The 18,979-nt window shown below is 43.9% G+C and overlaps 1 protein-coding gene across 7 annotated transcripts in view; it reads right to left on the minus strand.

Annotated features, from left to right (window-relative positions):
• St7 (suppression of tumorigenicity 7) overlaps positions 1–18,979 on the minus strand; it is a 259,684-nt gene that overhangs the window by 109,234 nt on the left and 131,471 nt on the right. For 6 of the 7 annotated variants that reach the window (XM_076566173.1, XM_076566172.1, XM_076566174.1 and 3 more), the window contains exons 2-3: positions 18,841–18,923; positions 2,098–2,257 (exon numbers count right to left, since the gene is read on the minus strand). In XM_076566173.1, coding sequence (XP_076422288.1) covers positions 2,098–2,257; positions 18,841–18,923 — 243 coding nt within the window. Of the gene's footprint in view, positions 1–2,097; positions 2,258–15,812; positions 16,084–18,840; positions 18,924–18,979 lie in introns of those variants that run through there. The other variant, XM_076566177.1, reaches the window with a different exon arrangement.

Raw genomic sequence — 18,979 nt, forward strand, 5'->3', positions numbered from 1 at the left:
CCTGATACAAGTAAACCTGAGAATGTCCATGGCTATTATTTTTTAATATATATATATATTTTATTTTGCTTGGTCTGATTTGAGACTGGATCTTATACTGCCTAGACTAGTCTTGAACCCATGGACTCAACTGATCCTTTGGTCTTTGCCTCCCAAGTTTCTAGGGCTACAAATATATACCTAGATGAATATATTGTTAAAAAGGATTTAGATTCTTCCTTGAAAATAACATCAAGATTCACATAATAAGTCATGCGACTACTAAGAAAGAAAGCAAAATTATAATGATGGGCCCGCAGGATTGCTCATCACACAAGCCTGCCACCATGAGCTTGATCTGTCCCTAGAACCACCTAAAGGGAGAAGGAGAGATCTGACCACAGAGTTGTCCTCTGACCTTTACACATAGGCTGTGCACACATCCTTCCACCCCAGTTAAACACACACGCGATGATAGATAAATTAAAAAAATAATAATGTTACTAAGGAGAACATGGACTTTGTACTGAATTAAGAAATGTCAAGAGCTTTAAGTGGGGCAAGGAGGAAGGAGGGGCTTTCATGCAAATATAAATGTAACCATTTTAAAGTTCTTAAAAGGGCATTGCTTTCTGTTTGCAATCTGTTAATTTTCTGTACCGTGCAAATATACAGAAATTCGAGTCAGTCAACAATACAGTTATTCTCGGGGTCATCACAACAGATACAGTGTGACGGCAATCACCTGCCGCTCTTATGTGATAATGATTAGATGATCAAGATGACCCTCTTTAGAGCAACGAGCCACAATTCTTTGTATTGCTGGCTGATACAGTGCGTGGCTGTGCTCAGGTCTCTTTCTTTCCATAAGGTAGGTGAGTTTACAGAGTCCCAGACAGTGTTATTGACTGCATGGTGCCAATTCTCATTCGGGAACCATTAGAATGAAGTAAGGCCAGACCAGGAGCTTCCCCATACCATTGTGTGAGGCTGGACAAGCAGGGCCTGGAAGCAGGCTTCAGCATCAGGAACAACATGCTCCTTGGGGCTTACAGCCTAGCTAAGGAAGTTCTGACATGAGATTGAGTTGTGAAGAAAAAAATCTAACCTAGTTCTTAATGGCCTCCTTCCAGCCTTCAAATCCCAGAACTAATGGACCCTCTTCTCTAGGCTTGGTTGGAGATCCCTCCCCGGGTCCCCTCTAACTTGCTCTCTGTAGCACTGTGTGTCTCTCTAGTGCAATCAGAACCCATAGCGTTTTGTTTCCTCAGATAATCCAATGGAGATGAGGGCAAGGACTTCAGCATTTGAATTCATAAGAACCAACAGAAACCAGGTTCATACTATGTACTTAGGGATTATTAATTGAGTTGACCTAAGGAAATCAGTTCTTTCCTCTTGTTTGAACTCATCTGCTTAATTACTTTCAAAGGCGTGGCAGACAGTTGTGTGTAATACACTATGGATGTTACAAAGAAACAATCCCCCAGTCACAATGCCATTTGATAAGTGTCCCTAAAGGTAAAATTAGCAAAGATCCAAGAATTAGAGACAGTCTGTATGTCTATTAGAAAAGGCATTTGATTTTGGCAGTGACAGATGGGCAAACACAGGAACAAAGGGAACATTGGTAGGTCAGGTCCTAAGAAGCAGGGAAGTACACGCAGTGACAAGTGAACTGTGTCAGAGGCCGAGTTTGATGAGCGGGGGACACGCAGCTTGTGCTGTGCTGAGCAACCTAGAATGTGGCGTCACCATCACTGGAACAGGAAAAGTAGGGCCTTTAAAACAGACAAGCAGTGAAATCAGATCTAGTTAGACTCGACATTCAGCAACCACTGCGGAAGAAAATGTGCTCCATGAGTACTCTCTACGCTATTCTACATGATGCACCTACTGTATGCCTCAAGCTAATGCTATTAACACTTGTTACATTAGAGCTAGTGGAGCAGAAGTGAACAGCACACACATTCCCTGTCCCCAGGGTACTTGCATACCAGTTCTGATATAACTGCCTTAAGTCCCTTGAAATTTAACGTACTTTTTCTCTGAAACTTAATCTTTAAAAGAGTTTTTCTGTGTTAATTTCACAAAAATTTTGTAAGAGACGTTCCATACCTGAGACACTCTGCCTGTTGGAATCTGAGTCCCCATTACTGGAATTAGAATTATTGGAAGAGCTGTTGTCAACCCCTCCCAGAAGGGGGCGCAAGTGGCTTACTGAGACTTGTTCAATGAAAGATGTTCCATACTTGCGAAAATACCACCATTCAAATATCTAGAACAGAAAAATAATGTGTTTATGACCTCAGTTTGCATTTGTAACTTCAAGACACATTCCCTTAATATATGTTTACTATTTCTGTACACCTTTCAAATATGTTTAATTCAGTCTAATAGATTTGAATAATTAACACCAATAATAGTTAAAAATTAACTAAAAATTAGTTAAAAATGGTTGTTAGCTGATGAAGAGTTGTTTTCAAAAAGGATATATAACTACAATGGCAGATAAAGGAATATTGTTTAGGTGTATTCCAAATTATTTTCCGCTAAGTAAATATAATATTCAAATAACAAAATCATCTTAGCTAAAAGACAACTCTAGAAATGCATACAGATACAACAGTTTTCCCAAAATATACCTTATAAAATGTTTTAGTTCTTGACATTTTGTATTTTTATAAAATGATACCCACCATAAAAAAAACTTTTAAAAATGTTTTAATTGTAAAAATAAGACTTCTTTTGAGAAATGTTGGTTTTAGCAAACAAATGAACACGGGGAAGTGAGACCTAGTGGCATGCTGCTTGAGAGATGGAGGCAAGACTATCACGTGAACCCAGGGTCGAAGGCCAGCCTGAGTAACATAGTGACACCTGGTCTCCCCCCACCCCCACCCCCACCCCGGTTTTTTTGAGACCGGGTTTATCTGTGTAGTTTTGGTTCCTGTCCTGGATCTTCCTCTGTAGACCAGGCTGGCCTCAAACTCACAGAGATGCGCCTGCCTCTGCCTCTGCCTCCCGAGTGCTGGGATTAAAGGCGTGCGCCACCACTGCCCGGCCTGTGACACTTGGTCTTAAAAAAGGTAGTCATTTCATGCATGGATGGCACTCAATTCCTGAAACTTACCAGTCCCCTTCCTGCTAAGTGCTACACAACAAGCATTTGCTGTATATCATAAATGTTTCTTAGTCCAAAGCCTTCCCGATTGTTAAGTACGTTGAATTCCAAAGGAGGAGAAAAATAGCTGTCCTTAAAAGACAAACCAGTCCTACCTGTATGGCTAACTGAAGTCAGAACTTCCTGAGCACAGGAAAAGCAAGTACTCTTCCCATCTCTACCTCCAGCTATTCCATGTTGCTCTCTCCATCCTTTTCTCCCTACCCTGTCTAACCACAGTTTATTCTTCCCCAGTCATATATCACTCAATAGAAGAAATTTTAGAATAGCTACTAGCTGGGTGGTGGTGCTGACACATACCTTTAATCCCAGCACTCAGGAGGCAGAGGCAGGCAGATCTCTGAGTTTGAGCCTAGCCTCGTCTAGACAGTAAGTTCCAGGACAGCCAGGGCTCCACTCAGAAACTCTGTGGGATGGGGAACGGAATAAAAGAATAGCTACTAGCCAAACAGTGGCCCAGGCCTTAATCGCAGCACTCAGGAGGCCAAGGTAAATGGGTCATAAGTTCCAGAGCAGTGAGACCCTGACTCAAACAAGCAAAAGGCCAGGTAGGTTGACTCACACTTATAATCTCAGCAATAAATACAGAGGCTAATGCAAGAGGACTGTCATGAGTTCCAGGACAGCGTGGCTACAGAAATCAAAACAAAACAATGCCCCCCCCAAAAAAAAAACAGAATAACTACATGCCTGAGTCTCAAAGGATAGCTGTACTATTCTTTATAATATGCAATGTGCAATTCACATAGAATTAAATATACATATATCCTTGTTTATTTCATTAAACAAGTTTCATTATCGGCTCTAGAATAGGCATTAGGCTATTATTTAAAAACTGGTGTTTTCTCATTTATGTTCTACTGGATGCAAACAGCCAAACCAAATGCTCCCAGCCATATATGGGATACTCTGATTTAGTTACAGGAGTTACTTCTCACACTACAATGTTTAAGGAGAATACAGTTTGAAAGTTACGTGGATATGGGACTAATTTGTGTACAGGAGGAAGAAAGTTCAAGAATAGTAAATGTTGGGAGCACAAAGGTCCTTGTGACCACAAATCTCCAGAGAAACAGGAATATTAAACATGCATGATTTCCTCTTCTGTGGGATAATGCTTTTGTACACTGGTTTAATAAAATGCTGATTGGCCAGTAGCCAGGCAGGAAGTATAGGTGAGATAAGCAGACAAAAATTCTGGGAAGAGGAAGGCTGAGTCAGGAGACGCCAGCCCACCATCTAGGGAGCAGCATGTAATGGCACACAGGTAAAGCCATGGAACACATGGTGACATATAGATTTACAGAAATGGGCTGTTTTAAGTGCAAGAGCTAGTCAATAGTAAGCCTGAGGTAATGGCCAAGCAGATTTAATTACTACAAGCCTCTGTGTTTACTTGGGTCTGAGCAGCTGTGGACCAGGTGGGACACAGGAAAACTCTCAGCTACATCCTCTCAACATAAAGGATATAAAACCTGTTTTTCCACCCAGAAATCTTAGAATTTGAAGTGATTAACACCCTGGTGATCTGCATTCTCTGAAGGACTAGGCCATATCAAGCTCCCACAACCTGGACCTGAGGTGGATAGTAAAGTCTAAATAACCCTTACCTTATCTATGTAGCCAGGGGCTCCCCCAAACTCCCACAACCAGGACCTGAGGTAGATAGTAAAGTCTAAATAACCCTTACATTATCTATGTAGCCAGGGGCTCCCCCAAGCTCCCCCAACCAGTACTGGAGGTGACTAACAGCCCAAATGACCACTACAATATCTACATGACTGAGACCACATCAGATCCTTCCCTAGACCCTCATACTAATACAGGTAGCCTATTTCTAGAACACATCTTGGAAGAAATGACATGAACCCTGAGTTGAGTTTCAATGTAATTACACCTCTTTGTGCAGCAGGGATTATATAACACCAGGAAACTTTTCCCCAAATTGTACTGTGTATAAATATGCTGGCACTAAACGGCCGGGCAGCAGACTCTCCAGAAGTTTGGTGCGACCTGATGAAGTCAAGCTAAACAGAGATTTCATTCTCACCTCTTCACAAATCTTGTTGCCAGCTGTGAGCCTTCAGGGGCCCCCACAGGTAAACATACAGATTATAGTTCCATAAGGACGTCTGTAGCTCCAAGTAACTTATGTGATTTATCTGGATACCAGTACCTTCAACCATAAAGTGGAAATCATATTTATCTCCAAGAGTCCCCGGTTTTCCTACCAGCTCAATGTGGAGCACCCACTTCAGCGTCTGGTCCAGAGCTACTTCTCACAAGTGCCAACACAGTTACGACTTACTATGTAAGTGGCTTGTCCCCCATACCCAAGGACAGAACACCTGTGAGTCCTGCAGAGCAGGGGCCCTCTTTTTAATGACAAGTTCCTCCAAAACAAAGCATTTCTTCCTAGAGGGAAGATGGTTAAGAGATAGGATGTTCTAAAGGGAGGTAAAACATCCCATCCTTCAGGCAAGCTCACTGAAACTTGGCAAGTAAATGACTCAGGAGCTTCAGGGAGCTTGAATTGACTCACTTTACCAGGCCCCTCATGCCTCATGCTTATATAAGCAGCAGTGATGCTGAGAGACAGTCAGACCAGCCGAGCGGCCTCGAAAGGACACTTGTCAGTCTGTCAAGCTGCCTGCAAGTTGTGCAGTGTGCTTCGGGTGTCCAGCTTTTGTGAGCCATAAGCCATGCTGAACTGAGTTCTTGGTGACGGGAGTCATCCCTGCTCCTGTAAGGAACCTCTCACCTAAGTAACCCCAAAGGCTCTTAGTTCTGCAAGCTTGACTTAGTCATGTCCTTATTGGTCTGGCATTGCGTCCGTGTCTGGGGTGGGCAGATGTTTACTGACAGTCCCCAAGAACAGTGTCTGCATACTACTCCACAGCTGAGGTTAGGGCAGCATCTTCTCTGTCACTAAATGTTAACGGAAAGCATGTGACAAGGTAGTCTACAAAGCTCCCAAGAGGCCTGCCTCAACTACAAGAGGATGAAGGTTCCGAAGACCCCCTTATTGGTCACAGGACTGGCAGTGGTTCCCAATCAGCAGCAATGACGGTTTTTGCCTGCTTCCCGCTGTGTTATGCTATGGGAACACCTACTGTGCCACATCTCATCACACAGCATCAAGTATTCCTCCCTACCCATGAATGATATCCCAGGGTTACAGCAATCATGTCCCTGCACTGAAGTCCATGCCACAGACCCACAGTGCCCCTGACATGCTGTCGCATACACAAAACCTTGAGATTTCAAATTCCTTAGTTCCTCTAGCAGAACCATAGACCAACACTAAAGTGGACCTTACAAAACTATGTAGGGAATCCACTTACAGACGAGGAACAAACACTGTTCATCAAGATGAGTGACCTGACCTGAATTGCAAAGCTAATGAAATTGTTGCTTAGCCTGAAGGCCCAGCTCTCTGCCACTCTCTTTCTAAACCTCTTTATTAAACAAAGTAAAAAATAAACAACAATGCTTCATTTAAACCAGAACTGACACACACACAGTCCTTCACTTCCCTCCAAGTGTCCTCTGACAGTCTCCCTATGCTTTCCTAGTTATAAAACCAATTCAGAAGCAGTCTATCAAATGTGACCAGATAATTCAGCCCAAGAGGAAAATGACTCCAACTGACTGAACATTTGCATTAGAACACAAGACAGCCCTTTTCTCCAGACCTTCCTACCTCGTTAATGTAGAACTAACAAGTAGACAGGTGAGGACAGGTTACTCATGAAGTTGTTTGGGGGCAGGGAGCTGTGTCCTCCCAGACTTGTCATTCATCAGCACTACGCCCCATCTGTGTAGAGGAGACCCTAGTATAAAGAATGGCCCCTGTCCTTACAGTGTGTATCAAAAGCAAAGGAAGAAAGGAAGGACTCGCAGCTATCCCAAACTTCAAACCAAGCCCCTTCATTTGAGGTAGCCACATATTCCAAAACTCATCAGACTTGGAGGGAGCACTTTGCAATATTTTTAAAGTGCTGAGCAGATCCAAATGGGCAGATGGTATTATTTAAGGCATACATATTTGGTGTCACTTTGAATACATTCCCCTCGTGCATACCTACAGTGTAAACAGTAGAGCACTCAAACAAATTTAGATTTTAAAATAGTTCTTAGACGTGCTAGTTTAGTGGCCCTAGAATACTGAGAGGGAGGGGTGGCCTCTTGCCTACCAAATAACTTAGAATTTAAAATGTAGAATTATGCACTTCTTAGCTTTAAAACCTCAGTTCTCCTACCCTTTCTCCCATGCATGCATCATCCCTAGAGTAATACAGATTAAATAGGATGGGAACTCAAAACATCAGTGGGTGGTCGGCATTGAGGAAGCCAACACTGACCCTGTCTAGTTTAAGGGCAAAGCCACTCCTAACTAGAGAGCCAGGATCTGTGACCTCGGCTGGTTATCTGGATTCTCAAAGCCACTCCTAACTAGAAAGCCAGGATCGGTAACCTTGGCTGGTTACCTGGATTCTCTGGGGCATTTTCTAGTGTGCATAGTCAAGTCAGGAGCACCCAGTTAGCATGGGAAGGGGAAAGATGATGAAGTGATTAGAATGCTGATGGAGAGCTGGTAATGATGGGCAAGGGAATTAACTGCATGCAATCTAAGGAAACAGCAGAACCATAAAGGTCTGGGGATGAGGGGTTGTTGGAGGTTTTTGTTTGTTTTTTCTTATTTTAAAAAAGAAAGGCTCACACACACTTTTGAAAGGGAAGAGAAACCATGAAAAGAGACAACCTGAAGATGCCAAAGCAGAAATGACCAAGTGGCATGATGCCAAGATCCCAGGACACATAGCCCCCCTCCCTCAGAAGGCAGCTTCCTGTGCATGCACATGTGCGAGAGTGTTGGGATGGGGGTGAGAGATGTGTGTTGCTGGAGAGTTTCTCTCCAGCTCCCGCCAGTCCCAGAGCCCACTTATAAAATAAACACACAGACTCTTACATTATTTAAACTGCTTGGCCATTAGCTCAGGCCTATCATTGTCTAGCTCTTACTCTTATATTCATCCCATTTCTATTAATCTTTACTTTGCCACGTGGCTCATGGCTTGCGGATACTTTACATCTTCCTTGTCCTGGCGGTGGCTCCAGGTGGTCCCTCTTTCCTTCCTCCTTCCTCAATTCTCCTCTCTCCTTGTCCCACCTATACTTCCTGCCTGGTCACTGGCCAATCATAGCTTTATTTATATAGAGCGATATCCACAGCAGATATGTGTGGGGTGTGTGTGCATGTGTGTGTGTGCACGTTGCATGCCTGTGCATGTGGCTGCACTCACCCATGTGTATACACATTAGTCTCTTTAATTAGCAGAAGAAGGTCATCTGAGCATATGAGATAAAGCAAGGCAACTGGCAAGCACTGCCAGGACAGCCACAACTATCTCCACTCTCCTTTAGTGTATTCTTTTCCTTCAGGCCCACTGACCCTTTCCAAGTCCCTCTCACAACTCAAGACTGACGGTAACTGAAGAGAAAAAGGGATGGAAGGACTGGAGGGAGGAAAGGAGAGGAAGGGAGGGAAGAAGAGAGGAAGGGAAAGAGGGAGAAAAAAGGGAGAGAGGGAAGGAGGACTAGGAGGGAGGGAGGAGAAGAAAAAGAGCACAGCTCTCTCTGTGTATGCTGTGTTTATAAATACTGTATAGCTACTGTGTGGGGCAGGCCTCCTGCTTCCTAGTGCTCAGCCAATCCCTCATTAGCCACCTGTTTCTCTAAACAGCTGTGGCAGCTCTGTGTGGAACTGACACTCAGGCTCCCACCCGCATTTCTGGGCACCTGCTGCAAAGACTAAAAAAGGCAGGAAGATGAGGCGCTCTTCAAGGTCAAAGCCCACCTACGTGCATATATACTCACTGGGTAGGATTTTCTACTGTAGCATTCTTTAATGTGGCCTGGAGCTGAGGATCACTCTCTTGACGCTGAAGAGTGGGTCATGGAGATCACTAAGAATGGGGAGAATGTGGTTTGTGTCATTGGTCCCAAGCCCTGAAGCTCATGCTGTGATTGTAACTGTCCCCTAAGACTACAGATTCCAATTGAGGACATCTTCAGAATCCAAAGGAAGCTCCCCAGATCATTCTGATGGAGCAAATTCATGTACTCACTGTATTACCTGTACAGTCAACTGCTAGCCATGGAGTTCAGGGCACAGAGAAGCATATAAAAACACAAATATGGGAGCTGAAGAGATGGCTCAGTGGTTAAGAGCATTTACCACTCTTACAAAGGACCAGGTGTGGTTCCCAGCACCCACATGGTGGCTCACACCCATCTGTAACAACAGTTCCACAGAATTCAGCTCCTTCTGGCTTCTGCAGGCACCAGGCACATACATAGTACAACATAGATACATAAATTCTGGCAACATACTCACATACACAAGAAAATCATAAAACAATTTCCAGTTTAGAAAGGAAGAGGACAATGAGTGATTACAGAATAAAATACGGCAAGTTGTGTTAAGTGTTGGTCTGTGTTCTAAACTGGCCACATCTGACCTACTATTCATGGCCAAATAGGAAAAGAAAAAACTGTCTCTTCCTTAAAGCATTGTAGTCTTCCACTTTACCACAGGCCTCCTTTAGAGGCCATATTTGTCTTCTCTTCTCCATTCCCCCACTCATCTATTTCCTATCCACTTGGTCCATTTCTGTGAGTCTGTGAAAATGAAAATTAGCGATTTTTGTACCTGCTGGTAGCCACCTTCCCAGGCAGCACTATAGGGGGTCAGAACGGCAGGGCAAAACAATGGAGAGTGCGTGTGGCAGCTGGAGAGAGCGGCCCCCCACTGCCTGAGGCAGGTGGGGAGCTGGCCCTGAGGCCATAGGACTGGGAGAACTGTCCCTGCCGGCCAGCAGCTGCAGCACTCTGGAGAACAGGCCCTGCACCTCACCTGAGCAGCAGGATAGAGCCAAAGCCATTGGCAGAGGTGTGGTGAGCCAGGCCTGAAGTTGTGAGCATGGGAGAGCCGTCCCATCACTCAGCTGTCATGTAGTGGCACAGGCAGGGGCAGATGCCCTCCCCTCACCCCCAAACCCCCATCAATGCCTGAGGAGGTGGGAGAGCTGGCCTTGAGGTCATGACAGTTGTCCTTACCCCTTATCAGCCGCAGCACTCGGGAGAGTGGCCCCCGTGCCACACCTGGGCAGCACAGTAGAGCTGGCCTTGAAGGTGCAGGTGTGAGAGAACTGACCCTGAGGACATCAAAGCAGGAGAACTGGCCCCACGCCTTGCTCATTGCTGCAAGGGGGTGAACTAGCCAGGGCAATGCAGGAGAGCTCACCCTGGTGATTAGGACAAGGCAAAGCTGGTTGACTTACCAACCCTGCAAATACCCAGGCCCAGAACCAGGTTAAGAGTTGACCCACCCCAATATCCGCCCCATCTGTAATTTGCCGGAGCATGGGAAAGGACTGGTCCTGCAGACCCAAAGCTGACCCATGACTCAGGGCAACAGCAGGATAACCAAGAGGGGTTCCGGGGAGAACCCAGCATTGATAGTGTAGCAGAAACCACAGGCCTTGAACCAGACCAATGCCTCTTTATGATGAACACTTGCATGGAAAGACACATGGACAAAAGGGTTTCTGCGTGACTCATGGTGTCACATTACAATTTCAATGAGGAGACTGATTTTTTTTTCTTCTCAAATTTTATTTTATTTTGGGGGGAGTTTGCCAGGGCACAGGGAAGATATGAAGGGACAGAGAAATGAATGGGATGGAGATGCATGATGTGAAAGACACAAAGAGTAAAGAAAAAGAAAGTTTAAAAAAATGGACAGTGAAATCCTAGTGGTCTCCCCACGCACACTCAGCAAGCAGGGCTGAGCAACTGGATGTCTAGGTCGGTGCTGGTTTGCACTGGATGCGTCTGGGTGCTCTGGTTCTAGCCCTGCCGTTTCATGGTGTGCTATCATACCAACCTGTGCTTCAATGCCCATTGGAAAAGAATTGTTTGTATCTATCTTCTTATCTATTGCTAGTTTGTTTATCTTCTTCAGTTTTTCTCTAATTGTTAATCCAGTCAAATGCTCTTGTTCACAGATCCTGACTAGTACACACACACACACACACACACACACACACACACACACACACACACACACACACACACACACTTTGCCTGGGCCTTGGGCTCCCTCAGAAGATCATTAATTTTTTTTTCTCAGAAGGATATTTATCCCATTCATGAGGATTTTTAACCTCAGGAATCAATTACTGCCAACAGCCAAACATCTTTTTTAAATTTTTTTTTCATTTTTCTTTATTAAGAAATTTTCTACTCACTCCACATACTACCCACAGATCCCACCTCCTCCCTCCTCCCCTCCCCAGCCCTCCCTCCCAAGCCACCCCACATCCCCACATCCCCCAAATCAAGGTCTCCCATGGGGAGTCAGCAGAGCCCAGCACACTGAGCCTAGGCAAGTCCAAGCCCCTCCCCACTGCACCAAGGCTGTGCAAGGTGTCACACCACTGGCATTGGATTCCCAGAAGCCTGCCCATGCACCAGGGATAGATCCTGATCCCCTTGTCTGGGTGCCCCCCAAACAGTTCGAGCCAAACAACCATCTTCAGTATCCAGAGGGCCTAGTCCAGTAAAAGGGGGCTCCACAGCCACTAGTCTACAGTTCATGGGCTTCCACCAGTGTGGCCGATGATCTCTGCATGTCTTTCTATAATGATCTCGATGTCCCTCGCCTGCAGTATCTCTCCTCTCTCTCTCATCAATTGGATTCCTGGAGCTCAGCCTGGTGCCTGTCCATGGATCTCTGCATCTGCCTCCATCAATCACTGGACAAAGGCTCAATGATAACGATTAGGGTATACGCTAGACCAGTCACCAGAGTAGACTAGTCCAGGCACCCTCTAGACCACTGCCAACACTCCCAGGTGGGGCCATCCTTGTGGATTCCTGAGAGCCTCCCCAGCATCCTGCCTCTTCCTATTCCCATGATGTCCTCATCTATCATGGTATCTTCCTCCCTGCCCTCCCACTCTGCCCCTGTTCCAGTTCGACCCTCCCATTTCCCTATGTTCTCATGCCCCACTCCTCGCCCTCTGCCACCCCCCACACACCCAGTCCACTCATGTAGCTCTCATCTACTTCTCCTTCGCTGGGCCATCCATGTGTCCCTCCTAGGGTCTTTCCCCGTTAGCTAGCCTCTCTGGAGCTGTGGGTTGCAGTATGGCCATCCCTTCCCTCACATCTGGTATCCACTTATGAGTGAGTACATACTATGTTTGTCCTTCTGAATCTGGGTTACCTCACTCAGGATGATATTTTCTAGTTCCATCCATTTGCCTGAAAATTTCATGATATCGTTTTTTTTTTTACTGCTGAATAGTACTCCATTGTGTATATATGCCACATTTTCTTTATCCGTTCTTCAGTTGAGGGGCATGTAGGTTGTTTCCAGGTTCTGGCTATTACAAATAATGCTGCTATGAACATAGTTGAGCATGTGTCCTTGTGGTAAGATTGAGCATTCCTTGGGTATATGCCCAAGAGTGGTATAGCTGGAATATACCAGAGAATAAGGAAGACTTATTCTCAATTTTCTGAGAAACCACCATACTGACTTTCAGAGTGGCTGTATAAGTTTGCACTCCCACCAACAGTATATGAGTGTTCCCCTTGCTCCACATCCTCTCCAACATAAACTGTCTTCAGTGTTTTTTATCTTAGCCATTCTGAGAAGTATAAGATGGTATATCAGAGTCGTTTTGGAAAACAATTTTTATGGTGACCCAAAACATCATAAGTTGATATGGCTAAACAGACTTCATCTTCCTTTCATTGTGTGCAGGTTACCCAGCAATCTGGACCCCACAACCTCTTTCATTCTGTATATTAGAACTGAGAGATGGGTTGCTTAATTCCTGACACAACCTGGCATCTATGTGCTACTCTATAGATTTAAAAACCCTTCTAATCAAGTGTTCCCAAGTCTTTTTCTTTTCACCTTGAGCTCTAAAACTGTCATCATTTGATTTATATGAATAACAGGTCATGTTCTTTAGATGAAGAGTTGAAAGGAGACAGAACAACTACCTCATTTTGTCACTGTGAACATGGATAAAAGAGGACATAGCCAGATCAGAATTTGAACCTTACCATTTATCTGCCCTGTAACCTTGGGCCAAATTACTTCATCTCGGGGTCTATTTATATTCAGCCGTATGAACATAGGTGATACGCACCACTCTGAATTTTAATGAATACTAAATGAAACAATGCACGCAAGGTGCTTATTCAGTACCTGGTCCAGGACGACCTCAACTACTGGTTTGTTTGTTCATTTGCCTGTGTTTTTTCTAACTGATTGAAAAGAAATTTTAATTAAAATATGATTACATCGTTTCTTTCCTCCCCTCTTCTCCCTCCAATCACTCTCATACTCATCTTGCTCCCTCTCAAATTCATAGTCTTTTTTATTTAGTTCTTATCACACACACAAACATAAATCTATAAATACAACCTGTTCAGTCTGGTTAGCATTGTATGTATGTATATGATTTCAGGGCTAACCAGTTAGTATTCGATAACCAATTAAGGGGCTCATTCCTGAGAAATATGATTTCTCCACGTCTAGCTTTCCTTAGTTCCCTAAAATTCTTGGTTTAGGGGTGGGGGTTCCTTTCACCCCCTCATCAAAGAAACTTCTCTTTGAAGTAGAAAGGAGACCATTACAGGAAACCATAACTGATCAAAATACAGAGAACAACCCGTCATGGGGAGGCTAGCCCCAGCTGATACCTTTGCAACACCCGAGGCTCAGGGAGCATCATGGAAGAGGGATCAGAAAGATTGCAAAAGCCACAGAACCAGGGAATCAGCTGTGAGATTGTGGAAGAGGGATCAGAAAGATTGCAAAAGCCACAGAACCAGGGAATCAGCTGTGAGATTGTGGAAGAGGGATCAGAAAGATTGCAAAAACCACAGAACCAGGGAATCAGCTGTGAGATTGTATCTCTAGAAATGACAAGGACCCATGATACCTCAACAATGTGGCTTCAAAACGAGACCTGAACAAGGACACCAATAGACATGGTTTGTTTCTTGCGACTGAATTCTTCCCAGCGCCATCCCTTCTGCCACATTCCAAAAGGACGTTTCTTTTACATCCACCCATGAACCGGTATTTTTAATTTACTATTCTCATTTTCTCCGTTCCTTAGGCCAACTTTCAAAAGTATGCCTTGCATGCTTTGTACACCTTTCCATATAATATATATGCATGTTATATATACTTCAATAAAGGTGCAGGGGCACATCTATACACAAGTTAATAGGGATGCAATGATCCATGTATAAATTTCAATATTATAAACAGCAATTTCTCTACCATCAATTTGAGAAAATTAAGGTGATTATTTTCTCTACGTGCCCAACGTTCTATTTTCAAAGCCAAAAAACAAAACCCCACTGTTTGCTCCTTTGAAATGAGCATTGCCTGAAGGTGCTGCTTATGCAGACTGGACAGGCCTTGACAGTAGATCCAGAGCTGGCAGGGTTAGAGCGTGAGGACAGGTGCCTTTCCTGTGGCAGGAGCCAGTCTATGGGGGGAAACTCATGCCAGGCAGGCAAAGAGGCACCATGACGTCAAGCAGGAACAGGCTGCGTGCATGGGTAGCCACAGGAAAGGCAGAGAAGAGCAAGAGACAGGTAACTTGGCAAATTCACTGCCCATCTCAACTAGTGAAGAAAAACTACCAGTCAGATATGTCTAGTTAAATGTGTATCTATTTTTAAAGAAATTAAAGTAAAGGCAGCTTTTGACAAATTATTTTCTTTATTTCTATGTATTGATTTTTTCTTCACAGGGAAAATAGAAGGCTTTTGCTTTAACCTGTCTTTTTTAACATCAAATGACACAGTGATTTCTGACTCTAGCATAGGAGTCTTACGGTTCTCAGACAGCCAGTTTCCCAGGAGCAGCCCTGGACTCTTGAGTGTGTGGCAGGCACCCAGACCATCGCTGGGGAAAGCAGCTAGCTAATTGTCTCCCTGATGCCTGGCAGCAAAGTGCTCAGCATTCCATGCACAGCCATTTTGCAAAGCATCTGACTCTTTGCTCCTCCTGGAAATGCACTCAGAAAAAAAAGCAGCAGCAAGCATAGGAATCTAACCCTAAACTCATTTTAAAGCCTCACAAAGTGTAGTCCCTGGGGACAGTGTGATAGACACCACTGTCAATCATCTCAGATGCAGGAACCTGGGGTGATCAATAGCTTTTACTACACACTACAGTTGTGCCCTCAGAAAAGGCCAGTAATTTTAGAAAGGCCATTCACATCCTTCCTACATGACAAGGTTAGTCTGTTCTGGACATTTCATCAATCCAGAACAGTTTCGGCTTCTACCCAGCAGTAGCCATGCAGTTTCAGCAGCTGCATGCCAAACACAGGAGAAAGCGTGGCCAGCCCAGATCTGCGAAGGCAGCTGAGAGGCCCCGGAAATCCCTTTACTGGCGGGTTCTTCAGCCATCCCTGAGTTAGAGGACTCACAGCCCTTGAGCTGACTAACCAGAATGAAAAGAAATACCCTCTGCTGCGGCAATTAATTTACAGCCTGTAAACCCTCAGCGAGACACCACCAGAATGAAACCCAGAACTACCTTTGTACGGCAGGCTAACGGCGGCTGGCACTTAGCGAACAGCAGTGAAGTGAGGGAGGAAAGACAGACGCCCGCGTGAGACCGTCCGGCCCCGCTCCTGTTCTGCCCTTAAGCTGTGGAGCCCAACGGCAGGTTACTGGTTTGCCTGGTGTGAAGTACAAAACAAGAGCTGCAGCAATTGTGCTGCTAAGCAGAGGAAATGGGCGGCTGGAGTCAGTGCCAGGCGCAGCGAGCATCATACGAGCAGGCTCGGTTCTCACAGGAGCCTTCTGAGACCAGGAACGCGTGGACAAAACTGACTTTCCCCAGTCCAGCAAACTGCTGGATTCGGTGTAAATCATATCCCCTTCCTCAAAGTTTGCCTTTCCTGTTTGTTTAATCAAAAGTATTTCAAGGCTATATTATAAAGAAAATATTAAAAATTTATTCTTTAAATGGCCAGGCGGTGGTGGCACACGCCTTTAACCCTAGCACTCGGGAGACAGAGGCAGGCAGATCTACCTATGAGCTTGAAGCCAGCTGGTCTACAGAGCAAGTTCCAGAACAGCCAGGGCTACACAGAGAAACCCTGTCTCAAAGAAAACAAAAAATAAATTATAAAATAAGATGTAAAGGGTAACGACCAGATATTTAAAATACCTGTCCCCTCTTACTGCACAGTATACATTGTGTGTGTTATAAAATGTCTTTTCAGAATGTACTTAACAGGAATTTATCAAGCAAAAGAAAGCATTTTCCATGTCTACAGTCTCCTTACTCAGCAGACAAATACCACAATGGGAACTTGAAAATGTAGGTTGGAAGCCTGACTACTTTGCCACAAAGTAATTGCATGAGGTGAATCCCAAGAGCTTCTTTTCTTTCCTTGAGAAGTCTCAAATTTCCCACCTGAAAAATAAAGGCTTGGATGTAACGACTTGGAGTCCTAGAAAGTCCACACTGCTGGCCCTGCAGTCCTCCTCCTCAATCATTAGGAAGCTGGCCATGACTCCCTTTTTGTTACTTTCCAGTATTGCCCATGACTTGTCTTCTCCTGACTACTGAACAGCTCCTGGCAGGCTAATACAATCTCCTACCTAGCCCTAAGTACCAAGCATGCACCCCCTAATGAAAAACCTTCTCCTCCATCGAGAAAAGAGAAGCTTTTGAAGTGATTCATTCTCACATTTCTGTTATTTAGCTGATTTTCCCCATGAGGTTTCCTAGCAATGCAGTTTCTGCTGGCTTTGTTCAACCTAGTCATAAGTCCCTACCTTGGAGAACATTTAGAGATCATTAGAGATCAAAACATTTTTCTCCTTTATTCCCTGCCCTAATCAGATTACAAATATTTTCATTTATTTTATTCTCTTTTTGTTGATGTTTTGTGTTCAGAACATCAGTTCAGTTAAATTCCTGCAGTTGGTGATCTCTCACTACCGTGGTTTCCAGATGATCAGGTTTCATGCTCTATTAAAATCCTCAGTTCTCCAATCACCTCACCAAGGCTGAAGATGAATGTGGCATTGCTACAATTTCTCTGCTGAGTTTAGGAAAATAACACCATACATAATCACTATTATTTCACAAGAGAATTTTAACATTAAAAACCAGGAGGAAGCCAATGGTAGAATAAAATACAGTGTCTGGGTAGAATAATTAATAACCAACCTCATGGCTTTCTAACAACTCTCCATAGCAGTGCCCTGACTTTTTTCTCAGCTTTCCTGAACGAAGCTGAGATGTCAGAGATGCATGTGTGGGCCATGAATGCTTAAGAGGCCAGGACTACAAACTACAACACCTCCCTTTTATAGATGAGTTTTAGGACATGTCCCCCTGCCTCGAGCTGGAGTTTGCACCCAGATCTAGGCTTTCTACACAGATTTATATCTTGGGGTGGCTCCTGCTGATTTTCTTCACATCCTAACTCCATGAAACCAACTTTGCACACTTCACTATCCCATGTGATACGGACATAACAAGTTGACTGTAGGTGTGCTCTCATCGCAGAAGAATGCTCCACACTGCCATTTTCTACTCCCACCTGTCTGCAGAACCTGCCTTTCTCCATCTTATATGCTCAGGCCTCTGAAGTCTTTCATTATTCAAGGCCAATGCATGCTCTTTGCTCGATATGTGTGTACCCATCTCCCCTTAAATTTCTACTGATAATTCATTTTTATTAATATTAACTCTGTAATCCTTTACAAGTGCCTATTTCTACAATAGCTAATAATCACAGATTGTGCATAGTAAAAAAAAAAATCTTTTCAAAATTTCTCCCCCTTAAAGATCATTAGATTAAGTGAGAATGGTCTCATTGAGTTCAGACAGTCCCATAATGTTCACTCCAGTGAACTATGTTAGATAATATAATCTTGCATATCTACAACTATTACAGAATATATGATAATGAAGTTGTACACATGATAATATTATTTTTTTTACCTATTTGAGATTTTAAAGGAAGCAATAAAGAAACAAATGTCAACATTAAGAGAAAAGTACATGAAGGAAAGAAAATTTTATGACAGCCATAATCCATACTGACATATTTAACAACAAAAAGCAATATCCTTACTGATATTAATTCCAGTAATCCATTAAGATAAATACATGAAAAATGGTCTTGGTTGAACTGAGGCATTTTTATACATCACCAATATCTGTCTGTCTGTCTGATTTTTGTGGCGATAGGGAATGAATGCAGGGCTTCATGACTATGAAGCCAGTTTTCTGTCACTGAGCTATGGCCCCAGCACACTTTATATGTTAGGATGCTAGAATTTGTCCTAGAAGCATCTTCTGTATTTTCTTCCATGTTAAGAGTTGTTTTACCTTTCCACAAAAGAGAGGATTGCTTTCAAATACCCAGAGCACATGACCTGGGCAGTAAAAGTCCTTCCCTTCGTCCCTACACAACATGTACACACGTGCAAGATGGATACTGAAAACTGCCTGTGCATACTCTCCCAGAGTCTTTCCTTGAAAATACACTGACATACATGTTAAGACGTTTTTACATTAGAAGATTTCCATCACTTACCAAAATAAGTCCTGATATCAGTGAGGAAGTGCCTGTCAGGGCCACGTAGAACTTCGGCGTTAACGTGTTCAAAAACATGCTCACTGAAAAAAATAAAAAAGAAAAAGGGAGAAGAATGAGAAAGGTTGACTGTATCAGT

Source organism: Peromyscus maniculatus, chromosome 3 (genome assembly GCF_049852395.1).
Source record: "Peromyscus maniculatus bairdii isolate BWxNUB_F1_BW_parent chromosome 3, HU_Pman_BW_mat_3.1, whole genome shotgun sequence".
Taxonomy (NCBI): domain Eukaryota; kingdom Metazoa; phylum Chordata; class Mammalia; order Rodentia; family Cricetidae; genus Peromyscus; species Peromyscus maniculatus.